The following is a 15,779-nucleotide window of genomic DNA, read 5'->3' on the forward strand; positions in this document are numbered from 1 at the left end:
AGTCCACTAGTATGCGCTTGAAGACGCACCATTCTATTTGGATATGCAGCCTTGTCAGCTTGCGTCCCTTGTCCTGATTGGCTGGCTTAAAGGGAAAGGGGGCGGGGCCAGATATTGGAGCTGTAGGAAGTAAAAGCGTCAATGTCAAGTCTGCAGTTTGAGCCGCTGCATCTTTGAGCAGTAAACAACAACAACAGCATCAGACCGGAGGTAATATCTATCTTAAATCTTATGTACAGTAATTGTAAGCTGTTTTGTACGATAGAAGACAGGATGATGGAGATTTCTCAGTTATTTTCTATTGTTCATTGTGTTTTTTTTGTATGGGCGTGTTTATAGTATCTAGACAAGAAAAGCCCAACGGCCATCTCGATGCAGGTCTGATATTTGATACACCGTTTTGTGTTCATTCTTTGTATTTTGATACATTATACCACATGTACTACTAAAAATGATCGTGTGTATAGCAATTTTCTTAAACCCAAGGTTGTTTTAAAAGACACCTCTAAACTGCATATTGTAGTGTCTTTATTGTTTAGGCAACGCCGGTGTTGTTTTCCAAAAACATACACACAAAGACACACTCATCATCTCTGCATTTGCGGTGGTTTTTTATTACAGGACAAGATTGCTGACATCACCTAAATGTTTTTATACTTCCTACATAGGTGGACTACATTGCATAAGAATAATGGTTTCAATCCCCCCAATGAGGTGCTTTATTGTGTCCAAAGGAAAGCACACTGGCATGCAGCTCTAATCAAAGTGCCGTGTAATGATCTATGGCCCTATGTCAACCCCAAATGTTTTCCACTATCTTCCTTTAGGAAACATGAGCGCTCTCTCTGGAAAGAGTGTGCTGTCTTTGTGCAGACGGACCTCCAGCTCCATCCGTGTGCTGACCAACAACACTCCTTCAGTTTTTCCTTCAGCTCATGGACTCGCCGGGTCATTGTTAGTTACACAGAGAGTGTGCCACTCAGCCACAAGCTCCAACCCTGGCAGCATCAAGACCAAAAAACGGGGTTATGACATTACAAGAAACCCCCACCTTAATAAGGTAATGGCTTAAATGCCAAGGAAAGTGCCCTAGACCCGTGTGTTAAGGCCAAGCAGGGTGCTGATGCTCTGATCCAAGTCATTTTTTCAGTTGTGCTTTGAAGAACGAGAAAACATTTCTAAGGAAATAGAATATGCGAGACAAAGTGCAATATAATGCGCTTTATCAAAGCACTGATAAGCTTTTGAGTGTTTACAAAAGAGAAAGCAGACTTTGCATAACACAGATCTGCAAAATCCGGATAATAATACATGAAGACTTAAGATCAAAAAAGCATTTTTGATTTTTATTTAGATACATCATCTGGATAAACATAGTCTGGTACACGATGTGGTGCGATGTACATTAATATGTACACATTAATACGCGTTAATATTATCAATAATGGTCAGTCAATTTGAAGAAACCTCTTTTCAAGGACAACTTGAAAAAAGTGCAAACAACTAAAGTTGCAACAATATGAAAGTACATAACATAATATAATAGTTCTTAGAGAGACTGCAAGGAATCATAATCTAAAAGAACAGATGCAATATTCAAAGCTTACTCAAACTCCAAGCCATAGTGCTAAAAGATAAAAAAAAGGATGCTTTATCCTAGATTTGGTATAAAAGCAGGTTTTTAGATCTTATATAAAACCATGATTAGAGCTTTGAAATGCACATGCTCAAGCACTCTGAAGCACTGAACTACAGAAATTCAGAGTTTTGGAGAATTTCCTTAATCCAGTATGGAGAAGTGAGAGTTATGCTGCAGGACATGACTCAGTGTTTTTGTGTGTGTGTGTGTGTGTGTGTGTGTGTGTGTGTGTGTGTGTGTGTGTGTGTGTCGTGAACAAATTTTTTAGAACCCTTTGTTTGTGCTGACTTTTTTAGTTTATGAAGCAGGATGATTTTTTATTTATTTTATTTTTTTTTGAGAGAACACATGAGTATAATACAAGCACAGTTAGATTCATTTGCGGCATTCACACAGGCGAGAGAAGGAGAGTGAGTGAGTGAGAGTGTAGGCAGTGTAACAGGGGTGGGGTGCTGAGACATAATTTCCATTGGTTAGGAATAAATAGACTCAATATGTGGTGTGTGTTTCCCTGCTGGTGGAAGCTTGCCCAGACTTAGAAACAGACTGTAAAGCAATGAGAGGGTTTAATTTGAAGCAGATAATTGGATGAATTATTTTATGTTGTGTAGAAGCAACATTTTTAGTTGTTTAGTTAAGTTTTTTAAATTAATTATGGTGTGGTTCTGGATGTGCAGGGCATGGCGTTTACTCTGGAGGAGAGGCAGCAGATGGGCATCCATGGCCTTCTGCCTCCATGCTTTCTCTCCCAAGATGTTCAGGTGCTTCGTGTCATGAAGAGCTACGAGACACGTACCAACCCACTTGACAAGTAATATTTAAATAACCCTATAGTTCTGAATTAAACATTGTTCCCATTGTAATAAAAATTTGGTGTGTTTCTACTTGAGTTCCTAAAACCTTTGAACTAAAAGTTCCTGGACATATTCCTGGTTTGTGTTTTGTTCACACTGCAGAAACTATAATTGTTAAATAACCTAAATGTATATCAACAAGGTGAGCTTAGAGGACATTGTGGTTGTGTCATGTCATTTTTATTTTTATTTTTAACCAAGTATTAAAAATGCATATAATAACATAAGATTTCCTTATTGTATTTGTTTCACTTGTATAAAGTAGGAAATTCTAAAAGTAATTACATTGCATCTGGAAAGTATTCACAGCGCTTCCCTTTTTCCACATTTTGTTATATTACTGCCTTATTCCAAAATGGTTTATATGAATTATTTTCCTTAAAAAATATACCCCATAATAACAATGTGAAAAAAGTTTGTTTGAAATCTTTGCAAATTTATTAAAAAGAAAAATCAATCATGCCTGAATGGTAGAGTGGCCAGACGGAAGCCACTCCTCCGTAAAAGGCACATGACCGGCCGCCTGGAGTTAACTAAAGCCACCTGAAGGACTCCCAGACCATGAGAAACAAAGTTTGCCTGATTTGGCCTGAAGCCTAAGTGTCGTGTCTGGAGGAAACCAGGCACTGCACATCTCCTGGCCAATACCATCCCGACAGCGAAACATGGTTTTGACAGCATCATGCTGTGGGGATGTTTTTCAGCGGCAGGGACTGGGAGTAATTGGTGCCAAAAGTGTTCTACAAAGTATTGAGCAAAGGCTTTGAATACTTATGTACGTGATTTTTTTTATTTGTTTTGTTTTTTGTCATAAATTTGCGAAGATTTGAAACACACTTCTTTTACGTTGTCATTATGACGTATCGTTTGTAGAATTTTTTGGAAAACAATGAATTAAATACATTTTTCGATTAAGGCTTTATAAAAAAAAAAAATCTGGAAAATAGTGAAGTGAAGTGAAAAGTTCTGGATGCACTGTATGTATTAGATTTTAAAAAATTGTGCATTAATTGCGTTATTGCTTATGTATAGCCAGTGTGTTCAATAGTAATGGTATGCAGAGTATGGTATTCACACAGAAATGTAAATAAAACTCCCACCTGGGCATACCTATATACAAATGGAAAAATTTAATAGATTATGTAGTTTTATCAATTGTGCACAAATGTAATTGTTTATAATTTCCTCCTTTCCTTGTTTTTTCCTTTAATATTCAGATACATTTTGCTGATGACCCTGCAGGACAGGAATGAAAAGCTCTTTTATCGTTTGTTGACCTCTGACATTGAAGAATTTATGCCTATAGTTTACACTCCCACTGTGGGACTGGCCTGCCAGCAGTATGGCCTGGCATTCAGAAGACCACGGTTAGACACATAACAATCATAACTCTATGTACATTAACAAACATTTTGCATTTGAAAAGAATAGTGTTTATAAAGATAATTCACAAAAATGTTTGTGTTTTCCAGAGGACTTTTTATTACCATACATGACAAAGGCCACATAGCCACCATGCTAAACTCATGGCCAGAAGACGACATCAAGGTATTTTATAAATAAAAATGATGTGTAAAGATCTAATAGGACATTTTCAATTATTTTATGTGTATATATGTGTGTTCACATGTGCATGTGTGTGCTTTATTAGGCCATTGTGGTAACTGATGGTGAACGGATCCTGGGGCTTGGAGACCTGGGTAGCTATGGAATGGGTATTCCAGTGGGGAAACTGGCTCTGTATACAGCTTGTGGAGGAGTGCCCCCTCAGCAGTGCCTACCTGTACTGCTGGATGTGGGTACTGACAACCAGGTATACAGTGCTTTTGCTTTTGTAATTGTATTTATCTAGCTTTACTGTCACTGTGCTGGTTCAGTTTAATAATTTCCGGCAAATGAAAATAAACATCACATTGGATAATATCTGATGCATCTCAGAACAAACTAGAACGTGTCTGGTTAAATGTATCTATTCTTGTCAGACTCTTTTGAATGATCCCCTGTACATTGGACTGAAGCACAAACGAGTGAGAGGAAAAGAATATGATGACCTTATTGAAGAGTTCATGCAGGCTGTCACAGACAAGTGAGTACTATGTCTATCAGAGTGCCAGTTCTAAAAGCTGATAGCTTAGAAAATGATTAACACTGGTCCTGGGTTACAGGTATGGGATGAACTGCCTGATTCAGTTTGAAGATTTTGCCAATAGCAATGCCTTCCGCATTCTTAACAAGTACCGTCACCGTTACTGCACCTTCAATGATGACATCCAAGGTAGATTAAAAACCCAAATTTAAACATCATTACATTTCAAAAAAACACTAAATGTCACTAAATAAAACATTACTCCTTCAGGAACAGCATCAGTGGCTGTTGCTGGCATTCTTGCTGCTTTGAAGATCACTAAAAACAAACTGTCTGATCACACTTTCGTGTTTCAAGGAGCAGGAGAGGTACAGTTTTAGACTAAATTCAATGTTGCATTTTTATAGATACAGTATAGAACACATCTTAACTTAATAGTCTATGTTAGAATGAGAATGTAATTAGTTGGATTCAGCGACTTTTGATTGGTTATTGTTAATCAATATGGCCAGGCTGCTATGGGGATTGCTCATCTGCTCACCATGGCCATGGCTAAAGAAGGAGTGTCCCATGCTGATGCTGTTAAGAAGATCTGGATGGTAGACTCTAAAGGACTGATTGTTAAGGTAACTCTTATTTAGGCAACCCTCTAAATAGTCTCTACACGCGTTCCTATTATCATTACGCTAAGATGTGGCTGTCCTCCTACACCAGACTTGGAAAATTATATTTATGGTGACTTAATTAAGGTGTAGAATTTAATTACATGACTCAAATTATATGGCACATCTAGTGACGACATTCATTCCTGCAATGTACAGAACATGCTTAACAATTATTTTATGGGTTGTGTCTTTTAGGGTAGAAGTCATCTGAATCATGAAAAGGAGGAGTTTGCCAATGAGCATCCTCACATAAAGACCTTGGAGGAGGTGGTGAAGACCATTAAGCCTACAGCCATTATTGGTAATTTTGCATTGTACAGTACTGCATTTAGACAACTGAACAGGATTTATACATTTTTGGTGAAGAGAAGGCCAGTCACAAGTTACATCCTATTACACAAATGGAACTATGACAGTGCGTTATTTGCAGTATGTTCGATTTTCTTTGTGCAGGTGTTGCTGCCATTGGTGGAGCTTTCACAGAGACTATTATAAAGGACATGGCATCCTTTAACGAGAGGCCCATCATATTTGCACTCAGCAATCCCACCAGTAAAGCAGAGTGCACTGCAGAGCAGTGTTACACACTCACAGAGGTAGCACTGGCCTGCCAGGTCTCGCACTATGTTAAAGAGTCAAAGAGTACATCCCTGATTAAATGCAGAGATAAAGGTCATATTGATCATATCATGCTTTATGACAGGAGTATGATAGCCTACGCTTTATAATGTTGCACTTCCTGATATAAAACTTGACTGTTGTCAGGGCCGTGGAATCTTTGCCAGCGGTAGCCCTTTCCAGAAGGTGACGCTTGCAGATGGGCGCACATTTTACCCAGGCCAGGGGAACAATGCGTACGTGTTCCCTGGTGTTGCACTTGGTGTCATGGCCTGCGGTGTGCGTCATATATCCGATGACATTTTCCTCACCACAGCCGAGGTAAATTAGAATTTTAAATAAAATGGTCAGACACATACCACTGTAAAGAAATTAGACTGAATATATCTTTTGATATGTGTGTGGCAGGCAATAGCTGGCATGGTTTCAGAGGAAAATCTGGCTGAAGGCAGATTATATCCCCCTCTCAGCACCATCAGAGAAGTGTCCTTCAAGATTGCTGTTAAGGTTAGTGACACTATCTAATCTTGCAAATTTCATGGCTGCTATCAACACCATTCCTCCTTTTGCTATCTCTTACATTACAGTGCTACATTACAGAATTACATTGGATATGAATAGTCTACATAGCCCTGTTAAAAATGCAGGCTTTTGTGATCTCCTATACATATACATATACAGTGCAACCTCTATACCCGTGGGGGTTACGTTCTCTGACGTTCTTAGGTTTTGACTCTCTCCTTTTTATGGTTCCTTTTTCAAGGGGAATTGTACATGTACTGTACTGTAAACTCAACAGAAATTATGAATTACTTGTCATAAATGTTTTATTTACTACTTTAAATGAATAATACAATAATAAAACAGTTTTTCAACTATTTTTATGTAATTTATTAGTACAAGCTCTGTTTTGACCTTTCAAGCCACTCGCGGCTTCTTGCGAACTATCAGATTTTTCGCGAGTTACACTTAGTCTGGTTCCAAATGAAAACTCGCAAACAAACGAGGTCGCAAGTGTCAAGGTCACAAGTATCGAGGTTCCACTGTACCTCTTCATGTCTTGTTTTAATAGGATTTAGATCTGGGCTCAGACTAGGCCATTGCAAATATTGATCTTTTTCTGAAGCCTGAATATTTGTTTACATGGCCCATTATTGTGCCTGAAGGTCATCTGTATCTGTTTGAGAGTGACCTACTGGGGTTTATGATCAAATAGATTGGTTTTTAGAATCCTGTTTCATTCTATTTATTAGGGATGCACCGAAATAAAAATTCTTGGCAGAAACCGAAAAAGAAGAAAGCAAGGCCGAAAACCGAAACACCGAAAGAAATTATGCCAATTATTATTACCATTGCATTTATGGCTATGACTGTGTACTAACCTTACTAAAATCAAGGCATTTCAATTGCATAAATTGATATTAAAGTTTCAAAGAATAAATAAATTACAAATTATGAAAATATTTATTTATAGCACATTGCAACAATGCACAGGATAAAATAAATTAAAATTCTAACTTAAATGTTTAACTTAAATGCACTCGTGTACATTAAATAATAATGTACAGGCCCTCTGGCCTGCTGAAAGGTTGTAAAATTAAATATGTTCTTTCATAAAAACAAAGTGCATTCAGAACCAGTGCAACTGCTTAAAGATACAACAATACAACAACATCACTGGGAAACTTCCTGCCTTTTCAAAAACGTCCGCCACAGACGGAGTGCGCATGCTCGGAGGGGTTTTGCTTTTCTGTGCCGCGTTTCTCTCATATTCAGCATAGCGATCAGGATGTTTGGATTCCAGGTGATAAATTAAACCCGACATGGAAAAAGTCCTTGCAGACGAAATTTCGGCATTACATGTTTTGCAAATCACTATCCGTGGGTCTTTCTCAGATATACTGAAACACGTCCACACCGCATACATGTTGCTTTAGACATGCACGTGCAGGCCGCGGTTTCTGTTTGCGTCATCACAACAAACTGTTTCGGCCGTGTTTTTTCGGTAATCAAAGTCTTTCAGTGAAAATTTTCGGTGGCCGAATATTCGGTGCATCCCTAATATTTATATTTTCATTTTGTTTAGAACCTTAGTGCCAGCTAATGCCAAGCAGCACCACAGCACGATTCTGCCACCGCCACGCTTCGTGCACCAAGCATTTTAGTATTATGTCTAAAAACTTCTACCTTGAGGTTATTAAACCATAACAAATTCTGCCACATTGCATCTGTTTAGTCACCTACCCCATATCCCAGAAATGTGAAGAATATGACACATTGTTTTTACATGGAGGGAATGGTCTGTATTTTATTGTTGCCATGTGTCTGTTGGAAGTATCATTTTGATGCTTTTATTCTTCTATTTGTTGTTCATGGCATCAGCAACCAGATGAAACCAAGAAGGTGTTAAGAAAATCCTAAAGAAACACCTAATATTCAATTGGGGTTAATCAGAATCATGTAATTGATGACATGCAGTCGCATGGCTCATTAAAAAAAAGCGTATAACACTGGTGCAAGCAGGATAGTGCTCTTATTTATTTTCCCCTAATCTCTTTCTATATGTTTTAATTTGGATTTTGTTAGTTGTTATATCACATCAAAAGTTATTTATTTTTGGTCATTTTTATGGGTATGTTATTTTTTTTAATATCAACTATATATTATATAATAGTGGTTATATGTGTAATATTAGATGTGGTTCTAAAGGGTTTTTTTTTTTGCTGATCCATGAGCACCCTGAGCTAGCACAGTGGTCTAAAGTGGTCTAATTTTATCCTGACTTACATCTGAGCAGTGGGGGGTTAAAGGCCTTGCTCATCAAGTCCCAACAGTTAGACTTTGACAAAGCTGGGATTTGAACTCATAACATTCTAATCAGTGACCCAAAGTCCTTACCAGTTCCTGACTATTTCTAAATGTTCAGTTAGGATGAATAAAGTATCTCTTTATCTACAGTATGGGCATTAATGAATAAAAAGAAAAGATGCATTTTGCCATTTCCTTTAATTTCCCCTTTAGATCAGTACAGTTGTTATCTCGAGAGTGTTCAGTTGCTTATGCAGCAATGCTTAAGCGATATGTTAGTATGTTAGCTGGTACTTCTTTGTAGGAACTGGACTGAAATTTTTAAAATAGAAATTAAGGAAGAAAAACCACTATGTGAGCAGTAAACTATGCATCTTGTAATATCTCAGCATTTATTACACCTAATGTCCTGCTCTTGTGCTTCTCTCTTTCAGATTGTGGATTATGCTTATAAACATGATATTGCTTCATGGTATCCTGAGCCCAAGGATAAAGAAGCCTTTGTGTTGTCACATGTCTACAACTCTGACTATGACTCCTTTACACTGGACTCCTACACATGGCCAAAGGAAGCCATGACAGTTCAGGATGTGTAGTTTCTCTGGCTCTTAGCTATTCCCTCATACCTCTCAAAGGGAGTGAAGTTCCAGCACCAGGCCTCAGCTTTTATATTCTTAAGATATATATTTTCTTTCTCTATATTTACACATTTGGCTAGTTAAAATGAAAACACCTGACTCATAGAACATTGCCCCTGGTTGCAGGTGCCAAAGGGACGGCCTGTGTTATGCTAAAGCTTGGAATTTGGCATCACAGCCCCCTAAAACAAGGGCACAATTATAATAAAATAGTTTTAAATAGCTAAGTATACATTTTATGTCACTCCATGATTAGCTCCTGACTGTTTTGTTTGAGCACTCCAGTTTATTGTGTACAAGACCCCTCTTTTTAAAAGCGCTCCCTTCTTAATATGATTTTCCTCAAGTATTATCTCCTGTTAATTTGCTGGTATCTCTTTAGGGCTGTCTTGTTTGTATATGGTTACTGCCAATAGAACAAACTAAATGCTGATATAATGAATTGAAGATTTCAATCAATAGAAATGTATTTTTGTTTGGATCAAAGATCAAAACTTTGATTCTGTTCGACTTTGTTGCTTTAATTGTAAAATCCATGTTCTATATTGTCTTATCAATATTACCAAATATCGGCTATATTTAAGAATGACTTATGTGCTGACATCAAACAGATTTCTGTTTATGCTATGATGTACCACATAAGTCCTTAATGGATAGTTCAGAAGTTTTAGTACTGTTCTGAGTTCAATTTAAAGGATTGTTGCAGTTTATTATAATTTTCTAAACATTAGTTATTAGCGGCACACTACAAAATAATTCTATTTTCAGATATTAAAGGAAAGGGCAAACAACTGTTTTGAATAAATAATAAAATCACACTTATTTTGTGTTGTAGTGATGGATGATCTTGAGAAAGGTGAGCAGGGCTAAAGCTAATGTTTTGGTTATTTAAAAAAAATTTAATTATTAATTGAATATTTTAAATCTTTAATTTATCACATATCTAAGGAATTGTTTATTTTACTGATACTATTACATAACTAAACTAGGCATAAATTAATAACAGGTCACTAACTACATTACCTATATTGTATTACAAAATGAGAATGTACTTATTCTAGCAATTGAGAAACACAAAGTAACACAACTATGTGTCCTGCCTGAATTTCAAGCTTCTGTGCTGTTTTGTTGTTGTAACCCTAAACATAAGCAGTAAGCAAGCAGTACTGAACGTGCAATGAGCATAAAAATTGAGCATTAACATCACTAATGGCTACTAAAGTCTACATGGTTTGCTTCAGCCCCCTCAGGTGGAAGAATATATAACTGCATCTATAAATTCTGCTCAAATGGGTTTCTCTATACATTACTTAGAGAAACGCTTGTGAAGACTTGTGAAGTGCTTTATAAACAAATCATTTTACATCTATTTCCTATTTGCTTCTATAATAACCTCCACTCGTCTGGAAAGATGTTCCACTAGATTTTGGAGTGTGCTTGTGGAGATTTTTGCTATGGTACTGATGAAGATTGAGGAGACCTGGGGTGCAGTCAGCGTTCCCATTCATCCCAAAGATGATCAGTTGAGTTGAATTCTGAGCTCTTTAGCAGGTCACTCGCACAGATCTTCCACTCTAACCTGTGTAAACCCTATCTTAATGGAGCTAATTTTGTGCACAGTAGCAATGTCATGCTAGAACAGGTGTGGTCTTATAGTTCAGTTGAAGGGAAAATTTGGTGCTACTGCATCCAAAGACATCCTATACAATTGTGTACTTCTAACTTTGTGCTTTGTGGTAACAGTTTGGGGAAGAAGAAATGTCAGATGTCCAAATACTTTTGTCCACATAATGCAACTATCTTCTTTTATTTATATATATTAGCAGTAACCAAAAACAACTTAATAAAATTTAATTTTACATAAATATGAACAGTGTAGGAATGACAGTACTTTATAAATGTGGTTGCTTCTTTTTATAAGGGACCAAAACTAAAAAGTTACTTGGCTGCTCAGGTATTCCATTGCCAGGTGTGTGTTACTCCCTTTTATTTCACATCACATTAGTAAAAAGCAGTTGGACTTACCTAAGGTTCAAGTGACTGACCACAGGAAATTGAAAACTAATTTCAGAATGTAAAGGCATACTAAACAGGTATGCAATTTGTGTATATACTCCTCTGGTGTATAAACAGTGTGACAACCTACACAACATTAACATAACCTTATTCTATGTTTAAGTAACTACAATGTATCAATTAGAATTGTGAAATTTATAGTTTATAGTTTTTGTTCTTGACACCAATTGTTCTATGAAGCTGCTTAATCTGCTTAAAACCATCATTTGTAAAACAGATTAGAAAAAGAAAAAAGAAAAAAAATGGTTGTTTCCGCCAGGGGGCGCAGCTGACTAGTGACATGACTCACTGATGAGAGTTGTTGAAGCATAATTTCTTAGGTGCTATAGAGAAATAATTTAATCAGCACCCATTCTTTTTTATTTTATACACTTTGCTTGTTAGGTGAGACAGACAGACAGACAGACAGACAGACAGACAGACATCTGGTGGATGAGTTAATGAGATTGATAGCAACACATATAAAACACATTTAGATCCATGGATTCATCAGTCTGAAGTTAAAGGTGCTCTACATTTCAATTCTAGGCAGTCTTTCAGTGTATCTTTCTATAGATTTAAAGACCTGGAGTCTCATTTATAAAACTGTGTGTAGGATCCTTACAAAAAGTGTGTGTACCCGAAAGCCAAAATGACATAGGCCAAAAATATTCAGACTTTTAACACACCTATAAGTAATGTTCCCCTTATAAATCACAGATCACCTGCAAGTGTCTGTACACTGTTGTCTTCAGCAAATCGTTTGTAAGCTTTCTTGAGCCATGCAAACCAACTGGTTGCAGTGTGTGCATTTAAATTTACATTTACATTTGCCGCATTTAGCAGACGTCCTTATCCAGAGCGACATACAAAAGTGCTTTGAGTCTCTAGTAATGAATAAATCTACAGTGGTATGCCAGATTACAAACTTAATATAAATATAACTCTCGAATTCTACAAAGCAAAATTGGAAAGTGCTAATTTAAGTGTTTCAGGAAGAGGTAGGTCTTCAATCGTCGCTTGAAGATAGTCAGGGACTCCGCTGTTCAGACATCTAGGGAAAGTTCATTCCACCTCGGTGCCAGAACAGAGAAGAGCCTTGAAGTATACTTACCTCTCATTCTGAGAGAAGGTGGTACCAGTCGAGCAAGCAGTGCTGGAGGATCTCAGACAGCGTGATGCAGTGCGAGATGTGATGAGGTCTCTGAGGTAAGATGGCGCTGGTCCATTTTTGGCCTTGTAGCAAGCATCAGTGTTTTGAATCTGATACGTGCATCTACTGGAAGCCAAAGGGAGCGCAGCAGTGGGGTGGTGTGGGACAACTTGGGGAGATTGAACATAAGTCGTGCAGCATTCAGGGGGAAGACCTGCCAGCAGAGAGTTGCAGTAGTCGAGTCTTGAAATGACAAGAGACTGAACAAGCACCTGGGCAGCCTGTGTGGACAGAAATTGTCAAATCCTTTGGATGTTGTAGAGAAGAAATCGACAGGAGCATGCCACATTAGCGACGTGGGAAGAAGGACAGTTCATTGTCCATAGTTACCCCAAGGTAACGAGCAGTGGCTGAAGGGGAGAGCAGAGAGTCATGAAGTGTTATTTGGAGATCTTGACCTGGAGATGAATCACCTGGGATGACCAGCAGTTCTGTTTTGCTGGGGTTGAGTTTTAGTTGGTGAGCACTCATCCATGAAGATGAAGATATGCAGTTGTAGCACTTGTCCTACAGTCTTAAGCATAAACGACTTTTTAATATCCTGGACCAGATCAGAAAACTATGTCTGCCCGTGAACCAGTTTAGCAGCAAGGCATATTATTATTGAAAGATACGTGTTTTCTCTATCTTTATTTATCTATATCTCTATGTTAAGTTGTATTTCCTGTTCATTAATTTTAGCTACCCATTATTAATTAATTATCTTGCCATTTAATGTACGTCACTCCCAGTTCACATTCAAAGGACAGGATTTCAATTGTTTAACTCAATAACCTCTGTATTGTTACTTTACAGAACAATTTCAACAAGGTGCAAAAAATCTAAATGAAACAGTATGGTGACAATAAACATCAGGTAAGCTACTCAATGACACACCAAATAAAAATGTCTTTCAATGAATTGTCCTTGGATAGAAATAACTTAGGTAAATATGTGGTAAAATCCAGGAAGAGAGAGGAAAAAAAGTAGACAAATGGTACACGTATGGTCCTAACACACAGATGAAGCACGAAAACTTATCCAGGTTTACGGTGGCTCGCCGATTTCCACCAATGTTGAGCACTCCTAGCTGATTGTAGAAAGTATTCTAATTCCAGAGCTCCAAGAATTCCTCATCCAGCATCAAAGAGAGATGTCAACCAAATTGGGAAGGGGGAATACGGAAAAAAATGTAATAAAAACCTTGCGAAGACAAGGCAGGAAAATAATTTATTGCAGTAAATTCTCATTTACCCACATTAGTATTCCAAATAATAATTTTCAATGTTAAAAATATTCAAAATGCATCAACACATTTACTGACACTCAATTCCTTTTTTTCACATTTTCCTAATTGAACATAACTATAACAATAATTACTTCTCTAATTTATCTGTGGAAATTCAATTTGCTGATAACTCATAACAGAGCATGAGACTGCATGGTTAGCAGAACTCCACGTGAGCTATGTTACACACACCACACCAATACAATTGGCAATGTACATGAACACTTAAGCAGTAAATCAACTGTTAATTTATCACTATCACTTCACATATTTCAGAGTAATTATCCACTACAGTATTATTTTAAAATGCCTGACTTCACAAAAGACTGAACAACTTACCAAGAAAGAGAAATGTTATGAAATAATCCGTTTCACAAAGATATCAAATCAGCTTGGGTTTTTATTTAGTTCTTTTGTCTTTTTCGTACTGCTAAAAGCATGTATCTGTGCTCTGACAGGCATCTTTTTTCCCCCTTTTTTTTGTTTAAGATTGCCATCTGATCAGCACCAGTGATGATGCAGAGCAGTGATTAAGGGCTAAGCTACTCTTAATTATTCAATTTCATAAAATGTTCTGGTTTGTAACATTTACTAATGACTTTTTCCAATATTTAATTCCCAAGACCTTAAAATAATACATAAAAAATATTATTTTAAATTATTGTGCATTTGAATAATTATTTTCTTTTTTTTAGGTTTTGATACAGCTCTTATGACCTTGGTGAAAGTCATAGGTGAAAAGAGAGTATAGAAGAGAAGACAATACACATCCATGAGGAACCCCAGTGCTAAGGGTGAGACTGGAGGAGGTGGCTGAGTTCAGTCAGACAGACTGTGGTCTGTTCATAAGGAAGTCCAGGGTCCAGTTGCAGAGATGTGTGCAAACTGTTGCACAGTCTGGGTGTGAAGGCCCAAATGCTTCGAAACCTCTTACCTGATGGTAGAAGAGTGAAGAGTGTGTGTGAGGGTCGTCCACAATGCTGTATGGCTTTATGGATGCAGCGTGTGTTGTAAATGCCCGTTATAGAGGGGAGAAACTCCAATGATCTTCTCGGCTGTCCTTAGAATCCTCTGTAGGGTCTTGCGATCCAAGACGGTGCAGTTCCCAAACCAGGCAGTGATGCAGCTGCTCAGGGTGTATCAATGGTCCCTATGTAGAACATGGTTAGAAATTAAGGGATGGAGAGGGAGGGAGATGGGCTTTCCTCAAAAAGTGCTGCTGGGTTTTCTTGGTGATGGTGCTGGTGTTGAGTGACCAGGTTAAGTTCTCTGCCAGATGAACACCAAGGAATTTGGTGCTTTTGACGATCTCCACAGAGGATCCATTGACGATCAGTGGAGAATGGCTGCTCTGTGCTCTTCTAAAGTCAACAACCATCTCTTTAGTTTTGTAAGTGTTCAGAGACAGACTGTTGACTCCACACCAGGCTGTTAATTGTTGTACCTACTCTCTGTATGCTGATTCGACGATCTTGCTGATGAGACCCACCATGGTCGTGTCATCAGAGAACTTAATGTGATTGGAGCTGTGAATTGCTACACAGTCGTGAGTCAGCACAGTGAACAGCAGTGGGCAGGGCACACAGCCCCGAGGGGCCCTAGTGCTCAGTGTGGTGGTGCTGGAGATACTGTTCGAGATTGGGACTGACTGAGGTCTCCCAGTCAAGAAGTTCATGATCCAGTTGCAGAGGGAGGTGTTCAGGCCCAGTAGGCTCAGTTTCTCAACCAGGTGCTAAAGGATGATTGTGTTGAATACTGAACTGAAGTTTACACTGAACTGAACAGCATTCGTACCTATGTGTCCTTATTGTCCATGTGTGTGAGGGCCAGATGGAAGGTTGTGGCGATGGCATCGTCCCTGAAACGGTTTAAACAATAGTCAAACTGCATGGGGTTCAGTGAGGGTGGTAGCTGGGTCCTGATGTGCCTCATGACC

At 38.0% G+C, this 15,779-nt stretch overlaps 1 protein-coding gene and 1 long non-coding RNA gene across 2 annotated transcripts; both read left to right on the forward strand.

Annotated features, from left to right (window-relative positions):
* Positions 1 to 91: 91 nt before the first annotated feature.
* Positions 92 to 10,126, forward strand: me3 (malic enzyme 3, NADP(+)-dependent, mitochondrial). Its single transcript, XM_046845743.1, has 15 exons — positions 92 to 210; positions 828 to 1,060; positions 2,317 to 2,450; positions 3,711 to 3,860; positions 3,966 to 4,041; positions 4,145 to 4,306; positions 4,476 to 4,579; positions 4,659 to 4,768; positions 4,850 to 4,947; positions 5,092 to 5,205; positions 5,440 to 5,545; positions 5,698 to 5,840; positions 6,010 to 6,183; positions 6,271 to 6,369; positions 9,105 to 10,126. The coding sequence occupies exons 2-15, from the start codon at positions 833 to 835 to the stop codon at positions 9,264 to 9,266; spliced, it is 1,860 nt and encodes a 619-aa protein (XP_046701699.1). The 5' UTR covers positions 92 to 210; positions 828 to 832; the 3' UTR covers positions 9,267 to 10,126.
* A 3,118-nt stretch (positions 10,127 to 13,244) lies between these two features.
* LOC124383302 lies at positions 13,245 to 14,803 on the forward strand. Its single transcript, XR_006925251.1, has 3 exons — positions 13,245 to 13,431; positions 14,333 to 14,420; positions 14,539 to 14,803. It is a non-coding gene; the product is annotated as an uncharacterized LOC124383302 (long non-coding RNA).
* Positions 14,804 to 15,779: the final 976 nt, after the last annotated feature.

This window comes from Silurus meridionalis, chromosome 3, assembly GCF_014805685.1.
Source record: "Silurus meridionalis isolate SWU-2019-XX chromosome 3, ASM1480568v1, whole genome shotgun sequence".
Lineage (NCBI taxonomy): Eukaryota > Metazoa > Chordata > Actinopteri > Siluriformes > Siluridae > Silurus > Silurus meridionalis.

Excerpts from the sequence above, each read along its gene's own strand:
- me3 (XM_046845743.1), top strand. The coding sequence starts at position 833 with ATGAGCGCTCTCTCTGGAAAGAGTGTGCTGTCTTTGTGCAGACGGACC. Across the intron at positions 5,206-5,439 it reads CTAAAGGACTGATTGTTAAG|GGTAGAAGTCATCTGAATCA; the intron begins GTAACTCTTATT and ends TGTGTCTTTTAG. Across the intron at positions 6,370-9,104 it reads CCTTCAAGATTGCTGTTAAG|ATTGTGGATTATGCTTATAA; the intron begins GTTAGTGACACT and ends TCTCTCTTTCAG.